The 14,281-nt window shown below is 35.3% G+C and overlaps 1 protein-coding gene across 7 annotated transcripts in view; it reads left to right on the top strand.

Moving 5' to 3' along the window:
• CFLAR (CASP8 and FADD like apoptosis regulator) overlaps positions 1 to 14,281 on the top strand; it is a 70,656-nt gene that overhangs the window by 44,536 nt on the left and 11,839 nt on the right. For all 7 annotated transcript variants that reach the window (XM_074299083.1, XM_074299081.1, XM_074299084.1 and 4 more), the window contains 3 exons: positions 1,876 to 1,933; positions 4,194 to 4,240; positions 5,083 to 5,161. In XM_074299083.1, coding sequence (XP_074155184.1) covers positions 1,876 to 1,933; positions 4,194 to 4,240; positions 5,083 to 5,161 — 184 coding nt within the window. The remainder of the gene's footprint in view (positions 1 to 1,875; positions 1,934 to 4,193; positions 4,241 to 5,082; positions 5,162 to 14,281) is intronic.

The following is a 14,281-nucleotide window of genomic DNA, read 5'->3' as shown; positions in this document are numbered from 1 at the left end:
CCTTTTTTTCTTCTCTCCTCTACTTCCCTGCCTTAGAGGTGGCTAACATTAGACACAAATATGTATGTATATGTAAAACCACCTCATTTAGCTATCTTTTGAAAGAAGGAAATGGCTGAAGTGAGAGAGAACATTACAAGTATGAGGGATATCCACGAAAAGGCAGAATTGAGAGATGGAGCATTGTTTACAAAAAATAACAATGAGTCTAGTGTTACTGAATTGGAGAATATAGAGAAAGAAGTTAAGCATAAGGAGACCAGAAAGGCAAGAAGGGGCTAGGTATGAAGCATTTTAGCAGCCAGAAAATTTTATATTTTATTCTGGAAGTAATAGGGAGCCATTGGAATTTATTGAGGAGGAGGGTGATATGATTTTAGTGATTTCCTTTCCTCCCTCCCTTTCTCCCTCCATTCTTTCTTCCTTCCTTCCTTCCTTCCTTCCTTCCTTCCTTCCTTCCTTCCTTCCTTCCTTCCTTCCTTCCTTCCTTCCTTCCTTCCTTCCTTCCTTCCTTCCTTCCTTCCTTCCTTCCTGCCTACCTGCCTGCATTTCTGTTCTCCCCTTCCTCCCCCTTTTTAAAAAATGCCTCCAAATATCCAAATAACAAAAGGCTTTTCTTTTCATTGTGGAGAAATCAAAAGAATAGACTTTTGTTAATTAGCTAATACTAAAAATGTTTCTAAGTATTATATAATTAACAAAGGGCTTTTCTTCTGTTTTTTTTTTTTTTTGTTTGTTTGTTTTTTTTTTTTTTTTTTTTTTTTTTGTAATTAGTGGGAATTTTATGCTGGCAGATAGTTTAAATCAAAATCCTTCTCTAGTTAATGTTTTTCCCTAAGAAGTTACTTTTTAATTTATATAGAAACCCCCTCTCACACCAGTCTTTGGTTTGGAGGGAGAATTTGGAACAAAGTGCAGTTTTATGACTCAATAATAAACTCTTTTGTAAAAACAAAACAAAACAAAGCAACCAACCTCAAAATGGAAACATTAACTACTCTAATTAACATAACTGGTTTTAGGATTAGCTGTCTCTGCTCTTACTCTTACCATTCCCAGTCCACGGAACAGTATCTAGCCCATAGGTGCTTAATAAATGCTTATTGAATGACATATTGACAATTCTTGCCTAGGCTTTCAGGTTCTCACATAAATTATTAGGATAGCTACTATCTGGTCTTTCTACTTCCAGTCTACCATTTTTTTAATCCATATTTCCCGCTGCTGCCCAGTAATCTTTCTAATACATAAACTGGATCATATTTTCCTGCTTAAGAATCCTTAGTAACTCCCTATTATCTGGTGTGCAAAGTAAATTGCTTATCCTAGTATTTAAGGGTACTCACAGTTTGAATCTAACTTTGTTTTACTTTTCTAATCTTAATATCTTTTATATTCTAAACAAAATAGAATCATTTTACATCTTTGGTTCTCATTCTGTCCTTTTCCCAAGAAGCCTTCCCTTTATACTGTAGCTTATGCCTATGATTCATTGCCCCTCAGATTTCTGCCTGTCAAAAGCCTTTCTCTTCAAGGTCCACCTAAAAATAATGTCTTCCTCCTCAAGTATCTCCTATTTCTCAGTTTGACCTCACATATACTTTCAATATTCTCTTCTATCATGATTATTTATTTCCCATCAGACTATTAAATCTCTTCACCACTACCCCATTTTAATGTACTAGTCTCTGTTTTTTCATTTTTGTGCTGTAATGCCTACCTAGGTGCTTAATAAGGGTCTCTTTCATCAAACTGATACTTTCCTCCATGTTCTTTCTTCCTTAGGGTAGTAGTCTTGTTGAAATGTGTTGACATGTGATAGGGCAACTGGGAAGGAAAACAAAACGTAGTATGACCTTGTTCTTTCTTTTCAAGCTCAAGAATGGGATGAGTAAAGAGGAAAGACCTATCTTTGGACAGAATGGAATTTCAAGTAAGGCCTTCTTTCTTTTAGTTTCCATTTCAACATTCCTTTTTTTTAATTGAAGCTTTTTATTTTTCAAAACATATACATGGATAATTCTTTGACATTAACCCTTGCAAAACCTTGTGTTCCAATTTTTCTACCCCTTTCCCCACCCCCTTCACTAGATGACAAGTAGTCCAATATATTTTAAACATGGTAGAAATATGTGTCAAATCCAATATATGCATACCTATTTATACCATTATCTTGCTGCATGAGAAAAATCAATTCAGACCAGAAAAAATGAGAAAAAATAAAATGCAAGCAAACAATAACAAAAAGAGTGAAAATACTATGTTGTGATCACATTTAGTTTCCACAGTTTTCTCTCTGGGTATAGATGGCTCTCTTCATCACAAAACCATTGGAACTGGTTTGAATCATCTCATTTCAACATTTCTTTTATTAAGATTTGTGTTCCAAATTTTTCTCCCTCTCATCTTTCCTTACCTTCCCCCTCCTAAGACAGCAAGCAATTTGATATAGATTAAACATGTACAATTCTGTTAAGCGTATTTCCTTATTTGTCATATTGGGCAGGAAAAATCAGACCAGTGTAATGTTGGTCAAGTCACATAACTTCTGGGGGCTTCAGTTTCTTCATCTCTAAAATGAGGGACATATACTGGATATGATCTCTGAGATCTCTTCCAACTATTAAACACTAATATTCTATAAACATCCCTCCTCCTCCAAAAAAAAAAAACAAAACAAAAAAAAACTTTCTTTTCCTTACTTCTCTAGAAGCCTCCCTTCTTTTAAAATGTTTTAGAGAAAGGAGGCATGATTTACAAAAGAAGTATGACCCTCTCCCCTTTTCCACCATTATTAAAATTAGAAAGGGGTTTTACTCTAACAAGTATTATGTGAACCACATAAATATGATTCAAGGAATTTAGCAATTTCACTATCTTGTATATGTCATTTAACTTTTATGCCTAAAATATGTATAATTCAATGATTAAATAGCCATTGTGGTATATTATAGAAAGAGGCACTGAGTTTGGAATAAAGATTCTGCTTCTTATTCTGATTCTATCATTGATTAGTTGGATTATTATTATGGGCAAGACATTTAATCTAAGCAAGCAAGGGAAGTACAAAGGGGAACATAACACATAGAGCAATTTTCTCACTATTTTATTGAATTTAGAAGGAAAGAGAGAAAGGAACTTGTCTGGGACTTGTTTTTTTCATTATCTTTAAAATAAAAGACATGCAGTAGACTTCATCTCCTCATATGACATTCATGATTCCATTGATATTTTCAATCCTTCTCAACAGTGCTGGGATCCAAGGGTTCCTCATCAGCTATGAAGGAAAAAATATGGCCATCAGACATGGAAGTTGTAGAGAGGAAAGGGAGAGATAATTAATAAATTTGCCTTGCTTTATTTAGCTGTGGGATTGGCATTTCTACTTAGACTTTCTTGCAAGGGGGCCATCTGTTGACATTTTCTTCCAAGATTTTTGTTTTTTAACATAGAAATGTACAACCTGAGCTCTCTGGCTACAGAGTAAGCTGAACATCCCATTAAATTCAGTGAGCATTTATGAAGTGCCTACTGTGTGTAAGACACAGTTGGGGATAAAAATACAGAAGTGGAAAAAAGTGTCTGTCTTCAAAGAGCCAATCTTTACTGGAGAGGTAAAGAGCAAAGAAGCATTGAAATAGAGAGAAAACCAGAATATAGCTTTTGGGAATCATGAGATTTAATAGTAAATATTAATATTTCTATAGCATTTTAATGTTTATCAAACACACTTTCCTCTTACCAATCCTGTTAGATGGGTAGCTAGATAAGGATTGTTATCCCTTTTTTAATGGCTATTAGATAACCCTTGTCTAATGGCACATCATCATCATCATCCTACTTTACTAAGCTAAGGAAATGGAAGCTCAGAAAGATAAAATTACTTCACACAACCTGTAGGAGTCAGAAGTCAGATTGGAATCCAGTATCTCCCAGCTCCAGTATCAATAGTCTTTCCTCTTTACACATTAGCTTTTTGGGAAAACCAAACAAACAAATAAATAACTTTTTCTTCCAATTACATGGAAAAACAATTTTAATATATTTTTTTCAAATTTTGACTTCCAAATTCTCTCCCTCCCCTTCTCTGTCCCCTCTTCCTACCCCACCTCCCAATTGAGAAAGCAAGCAAGCAGTTTAACATAGGTTAGACATTACATTAATATTTTAACACCTTTCTTTTCTCCCAACAGAAGCGGTTAAAACATCCATTCAGGAATCTGAAAAATCCTTGCCTCAGGTACAGAGTCAGTGATCTGATTTGACATTCTTGTGTTTTCCTCAAGATAGTTTCTTCCCTTTTAAGAAAAATACAGAATGCTTGACAAATGATTCTGGATTAATTTATTTTTTGTTACAAGATTGCAGTAGCAAGAAGGGTACTTACTAGCCTAATAGTGTTATTTTAGCCAATACTACTCTTGGGAGAAGGAAATTTGATAGCTAGAGGAAAGAGAAGAATTTCTGGAAGAAATTAAAATGGACTAAGCTAATAGTTTGGATGATAGGGAAAAAGTGACCCATTATCCCTTTTCAACTCTGGGACTGCATTGCTATTGAGGAGCACAGAGTAGGGGTGGGGCTTGTTGCTGTGTGTGGCAGCCCATTTCTTTATGAAATACTGTCCTAAGAGGAAGCCAGAGAGCTTCCCTTTCCTTGATTTGGAGAAGGAACTTACATTAAACTCTGAAAGAATGTCTTATTGTGGCTGGTCAGGAAATCTCTGGTTCAAAAGATGTTTGGGGATTTAAAAAAAAAAACCCCAATATGGAATATACTTAAAAATCAAAAGAGAACTGAAAAGGGAAGTAGATTCCATATCTTGTAATCACTTCTCTGAACAGAAATTTGTATCAGTTGAAAGAAAATATCAACAGATGAGTCCAACTTCAGTCTTGAGTGGCTAATCTGTATCAAAGTCTACAGAAAGATTAGAATTAGCTGAGAAGGGGATTTAAGGGAAAGCAAATGAGGAGACATGGCTTACAGTTGATCTTATAAGAGACAGAGTAATGTTATTTATTAAGAATACATATACATGTTTATGAATCTTTCTTAATCCATTTCCCCCCTTTCTAATAGGTGGCTTGTGACATATACAAGCTACAGAGTCAACCAGTGGGAATCTGCTTAATAATTGATTGCGTCGGCAATGATGCAGGTATGTAATGTCCTTTTGGGATTAATTGGTATCCTCCAATTAAGTGGGATTCCTTGAACTTTTATTCAGTGTTGTTTATCCCCTTTTATTTATATTAGAGCTAAAGAAAGCTGTGGCATGGGCCACAGCATTTGGGGAGAGTGTTGAACTTTTAAAAAATTTCTTCTTTAGTGAATATGAAAGAAGTAGATAAGATTTCTATTCCAATAGAAGAAATTTCTGAAATATGACTTTATGGTAGTAAGGAGCTGTGAGATACTAAATTGTTACTCAGTGAAGCATTTTCTGGAGATATTCCAACAGTAGAATAAAAGAGATCTATTTAGGATCTAGTGGATACAATCTAGCTAAGGACGATAGTCTTTTTGCTCCTTCAACTCTGTACTTTGTGATTAATATGATTTTTGAGTTCTTACATAGTTGTAGTCTCACGCCAGACACCCATATTTGGGTCTGGATTGGTTTTTCAGTTAGAATTTTGTTAGACTCAAATAATCTCATTGCTGAGAACAATCAAAGAAAGTCAAGAAGCTAGTCTATAAGGGAAGCAAGAGGATGTATTTTGAAAAAATATATATTTAGAGAGAGAGGAACTGGGTTATTCATTTAGTTCTCTAATCCTTGGGCATAATTTTTGTGTGTTTGAGAACCATTTTTTTAGAACCACTTTAAAATTTGTCCTGGGGAGTTTCCAGAAAAGGCAGTCTTAAAAAGAGGTTAAAAATGAGCACACACCAGGCAGTCTTAGCTTAAATGCTCCCCCTTTTGCTCTCTTCCCCCCACCCCAGGCATTCTATTTTTTTCTTTTGGCTCAGGGAAATGTCACTGTACAAAGCAAAGACTCTCTCTCTCTTTGTCTCTATTTCTGTGTCTTTCTCTGTGCTTCTGTGTGTGTGTATGTGTGTTTCCCTTTCTCTTATGTGTCTTTTTCCTTTTTTCTTTCTTTCTTCTTTTCTCTTTCCTCTTCTCTTTTCTCCTGTTGGTTTCTCCCAAATCTCTTTCTCTCCTTTCTTCTTTCTCCCCTTCTTTCTCTGATCATGGAAACCCTAATAATAGCTATAAGATACTTAAATGAATTTCCCAAGAGAAGTGAAAGGAGATATGGCCACTGTTGTCCTACAGCTGATCCAGAGTTGCCAAGACTTTTTTTTCTAAACATAGTTCTCCTGTTTCATTCATTCATCATCAGGAGAACTGATGAAACATTGATGAAACTTTCATTGCGTATAGTGCTTCGCTGGGCATTTCCCTTAGAAAATCCCACGGACTCAGTGCCTTTGTGGTAACACATAGTCCAAGATTCTCACTGACAGAACATCCTGTTCTTTGTAGATATCTGAATTTTTCTCATTCTTGGCTTATCTGATTTGAATTCCAGAGTTATTACTTAATGACTCTCCATATCTGTTTGGTAAATAGTATCTGTATTCAAAAGATCTCTCAATATTTGGAGATATATATGTATATGTATACGCACACATATATGTATGTGTACAACCTGAAATAGATATGAAATGATAGGTTAGGAGAGTACTTTAGAACGTTATAGAAAAGAGTTCTGATTTGAGAATAAGAAGTAATGCTTGGGTCCTGCTGACAAGGAGAAACAATCATCACTGTGATTAATTGCATTTGTGTTAATTTGATAGTTGGGCACATATATAGTCACTTAGCTAAGCCATTCACTTTTGTGTGACTTGTTTTCATGGCAGTGAGCTGTTGCAGTTCATAGAGTGCTAGGTCTGCATTGGGGAGACCTGAATTCAAATCTGGCCTCAGATACTTACTAGTTGTGTGACGTTGGGCAAACCACTTAACCCTGTTTGTCTTAGTTTGTCTTAGTTTCCTCATGTGTAAAATTTGAGTTGAAGAAGAAAATGGCAAACCCACTCTAGTATCTTTGCCAATAAACCCCCAAATGGGGTCACAAAGATTTGGAAATGGCTGAACAACAACAACATGTCAAAGAACTAGATATTTGGGTTGAGATGGTAGGTAATACTCTGTGTCACAAGTGATTATCTCTGGGGTTTTAGTATGAGGTACAAATTCTTTTTCAGTCTCCTGAGTAAAAGATGATCCCTTCAGGTTTAGAAGAATGACTCTCCATTTCTCTCTAATTTTTTTTCTTAAAACTTGCAAAATAAAAATTGCAAGTATGCTTTTTACCTGGAGTAGGGTTCACATTTGCCAATTGGTTTTTAGAACCTTCTGCATCAGAGACACTTGCATAAGCAGAGCCTTCTCTTCCAATAACCCATTAGAACTCATGAGAAACTAAAAATAGACAGTGGAAAAGTCTTGTGAGCAGGGCCCCCTTGAGCCCAGTTGTAACATCCTTTGTTTTATTTCTTATCTCCCTTAATAGTGTGGAGAGACAGGCTGAATCAGTAATACTTACCTGGTCTCCCACTGGAAGATGCAGACTCAGCACAAGGACATTCAGCAGTCTTTGCCTCTGTTCTTTGGTATAGGCTGACAAGCTGCAAATGAAATTTGGGATGATAGATATGAGTCCCTGAGATGGAACAATAACCATATGCTTTTTATTGGCTCAGATGGCAAATCACTGGGTTGGGCTTTCTTGTTTTCCAATCTTAGGAACTCTTCCAAAAAAGATGTTTTGTAATGTAATAAATAGAAAGATCATTGACTTTAGAGTTTGAAGATGCAAATTTTGAATCTTGAGATTGTTGTAGAATCTCCAGCAAGTTCCTTGGATCCACAGGATTTAGAGATAAAAGAGATTTTCAAATCCACTTCTCTCATTTTACCCTGGAGGAAAACAGATTCAGAGAGGTTAAATAACTGTTCAAGGTCATATGGGAAGTGATAGAGCTAACTCTAAACCCACAATTCATTCCACTCTATCTTGTTGCCTTATCTGTAACCTTGAGATAGTAATCATTATCCTATCAATTTCCTAGGTTTGTTGTATGAGTTAAGTAAGGTGATATATGTAAAACATTATACCCTCTTCAACTTATTTCATCCTGACAATAATTGGGGAAGAACCATGAGTTTTTTTGTCTTCTCCCTATTTTCTGCTCAATATAATTAAACATTAATTAAGCACCAACTATATACAAGGTTTTGAGATATAAATAGACAAACAAAATTGCTGCTGTCAATGAGCTTCTGCTCTTTTGTGGAGCGACAATAATATATAAGTATTGTGCAAGGAAAATTGAAGAGGAATAGAGAGATCTGATAATTGGGGGAGTCAGACAAAGGCTTTGCAGAGGGAGGTGGTCCCTAAAATGGTACATTGTAGTACTGTGGGTAAAGCCTGAGGCTTCATTCTGAAAGATAGGAGTTTAAATTCTCTGCCAAACACTTACTGTCTGGGTGACCTTTAACAATTACCTTAACTTCTCTCCAGTTTCCTTAACTATGTAAAAATTAAGGGGAATGGTCTTAAAGGCCTTGAAAAGTCCCTCCCAATTTTAAATTTGTGCTCTTATGATTGAAGAAAGACAGGGATTCTGAGATGTAGACAGGAAGAGAGAATCTATTCCACACATGACAGATGACTTATATGAATATATATAAGCAATGAATAATCTGTGACTGTTTCAGAGAACAGCTAATAACCTAGTTTGGCTTGAATAAAGCATTCATGAAGGTGGGGAGTATGAAATAAGCCTGCACAAGTAAGTCAGAAGCATTCTGCAGAGAGCTATTGTTCAGTCTATTGTGTCATTTGTCTGACTCTCCATGACCCCATTTGGGGTTTTCTTAACAATGATATTGGAGTGGTTTGCCATTTCCTCCTCCACCTTACTTTACAGATGAGGAAACTGGGGCAAACAGTTAATTGACTTGCTCAGGGTCATACAGATAATAAATGTCTCAGAGAAGGTTTCAACTTCATGAAGATAAGTCTTTCTGTTTCCATATCCACTGCTCTATGCTCTGTGCCATTTCATTGCTCCCTGTGAGGCTAAGGAAGTATTCTTACTTTTTTTTTTTTTTTTTCTGAAAGTGATGGAGAGCTATTAAAGATTTTTGATCAGAAGAAGTGACACAATCAGACTTGGATCTTAGGAAAGCTATGTTGACAGCTTGTGGAATTGGAAAGGGAAGAAATTTGGGACAGGAAGACGAAGTAGGAGGCAAAATTAGTAAGGGGTGGCTGAGTGAAAAAGCAGCTATGAGAAATGTTATGGAGGCAGGATAAACAGTACTTGGCAAATAACTGAATAAATATATCTATCTAAAACATTTACATATATCATATATTTATATAGTTTTCTAATATTATGTATTATAAATTTTATAGATGATAAACATATGAATGTCTCCATATACTTGGAGGAGAGGAGAGAGTCAAGTTTGGAGAAGATGAGTTTGAGTTTGCTTGTTGTTTATTCAGCAAGATCTAAGTTTAAACCCTGTATCAGATACTTATTAGTTAATGTGAGACTAGATAGATCAATCTGCCTCACCTGTAATATGGGGTTAGTAACAGCATCTACCTCATATGTAAATAGCTGTTAGCCATTATCATCACCTCCGTTGTTATTGATGATAATGTCCACAGGACATCTAGGAGATGGTTGATGGTGCATTGTTTTTGGTATTATTTAAAAGAGTGATTAGAATTAGATATTATAGTTCAAGGAGTTATCTTTGTAAAAGTGATATTTGAACTCATGGAAGCTGATTACTAAAAAAGAAGGGGTGGAAAGAGAAGACCTAGACCTAATCCTGTGAAGTATTAATACTTAAGGGCCAGGAATGCAAAATATTACAATTCAGGTGTGGAAGAAAGAAGGGTCATACAGGAAGAAAGAACATCAGGCAGAAATTAGGGAGCAGAGTGTGCCTCATTGAGTGGTTAATAATCTAAAAAGCTGCAATCAACTCAAGAAGAATGGGGACTAAGAAAATTAATAGATTTAGCTGTTTGGAGATTTCTGTTGGCTGAGAATGTACATTGATAAACAAAATCTCTTTAAAAAGCCTCTTTAATTTGACATTCAGTTTGTAAGATTTTTGAGTTCCAAGTCTTTCTCCTTCCCTGTCTTCCCTTCCCTCTCCAAAGCACAGCAAGCAATCTAATAGAGTTTATACATGTACAATCATGTTAAAAACATTTCCATATTAATTATGTTGTGAAAGAAGAATCAGAACAAAAGGGAAAAACCAAAGCAACAACAAAAATGAAAATAGTAAGCTTCAATCTGCATTCAGTTGCCATAGTTCTTTCTTTAGCTGTGGGTAAGCCTCATTAATTTAGAATCTAATTTATAAATAACTATTGGAGTAGATGTAAGTGAATCTACATTTAAGAAACACTTGGTGTTTCCTATACATGCAGCCCTATTCCAGTGCCTCCTTGTGGTATGGAGGTGATTGAATTCTCAGAGGCTATGCTAGTTGAGCCCAAGTTTGAGAAAGTTACCAAGCTGGGAAGGTTTGAAGTATGGCTTCTCTGTTTTATGAAGAAAGCCTAAATTCCAGAAGACTTAGAATCAGGTTGATCTTAATATTTGGTTTTTTGGCCACAATAAGATTTTGGAATTAAATGATAGAGGAATAGGGTCCTTACGGGAGTCTGCATTGATGATAGTGGGACACACACCAGTGAAGTCAGAGGTCTATGAAATTTTGAAGTATTGTGAACATGTGCTATAAACACTACTGCCAAGTTGAAACTATTTGTATTTCAGAGAGAAAAATGTGTAAATAAAATTAAAAAAAATTTCTTCTGTATCCCCTTTTGTTTATAAAAACTCCTCAAAATCAAGGAAACTTGTTCTTTCTCTGCATATACTTTTTTTTTGGGGGGGGTATTTCTTGTATTTATTTAAAAAATTTTTTTTATTAAAGCTTTTTATTGGCAGAACATATGCATGGGTAATTTTTCAACATTGTCCCTTGCAACTTTTCCTTTCCTTCCCTCCAACTCCTCCCCTAGATGGCAGGCAGTCCCATACATGTTAAACATGTTAAAATATGTCTTAAACAGAATATATGTGTACATATTGTACAGTTCTCTTGTTGCACGAGAAAAATCGGATTTAGAAATAAGGTAAAAATAACCTGGGAATAAAAACAATAATGCAAGCAGTCCACATAAATTTCCCAGTGTTCTTTCTCTGGGCATAACTGGTTCTGTTCGTCATTGATCAATTGGAACTGAATTGGATTTTCTCATTGCCGAAGATAGCCACTTCCATCAGAATTTGTGCTCATACAGTATTGTTGTTGAAGTGTATAATGATCTTCTGGTTCTGCTCATTTCACTCAGCATCAGTTCATGTAAGTCTCTCCAGGCCTCTCTGAATTGATCCTATTGGTCATTTCTTACAGAATAATAATATTCCATAACATTCATATATCATAATTTACTCAGCCATTCTCCAATTGATGGGCATCCATTCATTTTCTAGTTTCTAGCCACTACAAAAAGGGCTGCCACAAACATTTTTGCACATACGGATCCCTTTCCTTCCTTTAAGATCCCTTTGGTATATAAGCCCAGTAGAAACACCTCTGGATCAAAGGGTATGCACAGTTTGATAACTTTTTGAGCATAGTTCCAAATTGCTCTCCAGAATGGTTGGATCCATTCACAATTCCACCAACATGGATATACTTTTCAATCAATTACCCAGGCATCTTTTTAGGACTAGAAATTTCAGAGAAAAAGTGCTCTGGTAGAGGAAGTTCCTCTAGAGGAAGAGCACAGAACAGAACTCTTCCAAGAAAAATTAAACAAAACAGTTTATTTTATTAGTGTGCCAGGTTCTGAGGAGGTACTCAGTAAACATTTGTTGGTTAAATATGTTCCTTTAGACTATTGATTTGTTTAGGAATGTTTTTCTTTATAGATAATGTGGGTTGAATGACCAGACATTCCAAACTGATAAAGCCCAAGTGAATGAGAATTTGGTATGATTATTCTTCTGGGAATGGCTTTTAGCAAAGCCAAGCCTTTATAGTACATTTGTGATTGGATCTTCTTCAGAAGTTCAGTGCTATGGGGATAAGAGAAAAAGCTTATGATAAAAGAGCTGGGCACATTCAATCTGGAATTTTTCAGAGTTTAAAAAATAAAAGGACTTTTTCCAGTTCATTAAATTCCAGTTTTAAAAGATTTTATTGAAGACTTTGGGATTTTAAAAAATTATTTAAGGGTTAAGTGGGGTAGTTATTATATGCAAAATGCTATTAGCACTTGAGTCTTTTTTATTTTTTTACTTTCAATAGTATTTTTTTTCCTAAATCAAGGAGCATAGTTTATCATAATTGTATGAAGCAGGCTAAGTTCCAAAAGAATTTAGCAAAGAACCAGGGTAAATGTATAGGGAAAAGATAGAAACATCAAGTGCTTCATGTCACTGATGGCTTAGGGGTAGAACTGAGGAGTGATCTTAGAGGTATTGAGAAGTATTGAATTCTATGGCCTAGAGGTGAAATCATACTCTATTACTTTCAATAGTATTTTATTTTTCCAAATATCGTAAAGATAGTTTTTAACATACATTTTTTATTTACAAAACATATGTATGGGTAATTTTTCAACACTGACCTTTGCAAAACCTTCTGTACCAAATTTTCCCCTCCTTCCTCCCACCCCCTCCCCTAGATGGCAGGTATTCCAATACATGTTAAAATATATATTAAATCCAATATATGTATACATATCCATACAGTTATCTTGCTGCACAAGAAAAATCGGATCTTAAAAAAAAAAAAAAAAAAAAAAAAAAACTTAAGAAGGAAAACAAAAAAGGAAGCAAACAACATCAGAGTGAAAATGCTATGTTGTGGTCCACAGTCAGTTCTCACAGTCCTCTCTCTTCATTACTGAACAATTGGAACTTGTCTGAATCAATTCATTGTTGAAGAGAGCCATGTCTATCAGAAGTGCTCATTGTATAGTCTTGTTAACATACATTTTTGTAAAACTTTGTATTTTAAATTTTCCCTCCATTTCCTGAAACAATAAGCAATCTGATATAGATTAAATTTGTGCAATCCTTTTAAACATATTTCCATATTTGTCATGTTAGCATTTGAGTGTCTTGTCCTGGGGCCTACTTCCTTACAAGCCAGGTATCACTAGGATTTAAGATTGTGAAGACTTCCTTTAGAATAGCTATATGGCTCTGTGGATAGAGCACCTTAGTTTAAATCTGACCTCAAATACTAGCTGTAGGATGTTGTAATTCTGTGGTCTCAGTTTCCTTATCTGCAAAATGAGAAGAAAATGGCAAACCCCTCTAGTATTTTTGTGAAGAAAACCTCAATGAGTCAGATGGGACTGAATTATAGCAACAACAGTGCTTCTTTTATGCACATGATTAAAATGAAAATCGCTGGCAGGATTGCTTTTTCAGTTTTCTTCCCTGAGGTATTTCTTGACAGATGGTTCTCACTGTTCTTGGTTTTGAAAAAGTCCAGATATATTCTCCCCCTCACTCATGAACCCCACCTTGTATCAAAGAAAAATCCAACTGATAATGAATCCTCTATCATAAAGTATTTTATATATGTAGTTCCTCACCTCTCTACCAAGAGTAAAAAAATGTTTTGTGTTAATAATATTATACATTTAGTGATGAAAAGGATCTTAGAGTCCATTTAATCCAGTCCTATCATTTTATAGATGAGGAAACTTGAATCTCCAGTAGCTTAAAACCTTGACCATAGTTTCCCAGGTAGTATGTAGAAAGTTGGAATTTAAACTAAATCCTCTAAATGCAAGTCCATTCTCTTTAATTGCCTCATGCTTCTCTTCATCTGTCCTTTGGGACCAGTTCTTGAGTTGTACCTCCTCCATTGTCCCCAGGTGGAAGGAGTGGGGTGTGCTATGTGAGGTACGTCTGATTCTTCTTTTTTGGTGTTCACGTTTGAAAACACACCCTGAATAGATGAATTACCTAATAGAGAAATATTAGTAATTTCAGGTGGTTTGTCCTTCTAGAATTATCTAATAAGAATACTACTAGTTGAATAATTTCTACAACTTTCAATATAGGACGAATGTCCACTACTTCCAGAATCATTGAGGATTCATGTAGATGGGGAAAAGATCCTCTGTGCCTTTAGTGGCAGGAGAGGTAGGATTATTATTATTGCATTGGCCAAGGTGGATAAATAGCAAAT

Source organism: Sminthopsis crassicaudata, chromosome 3 (genome assembly GCF_048593235.1).
Source record: "Sminthopsis crassicaudata isolate SCR6 chromosome 3, ASM4859323v1, whole genome shotgun sequence".
NCBI lineage: Eukaryota > Metazoa > Chordata > Mammalia > Dasyuromorphia > Dasyuridae > Sminthopsis > Sminthopsis crassicaudata.
The sequence above is the reverse complement of the archived record's forward strand: the minus strand, read 5'-3'. Positions and strand labels throughout refer to the sequence as shown.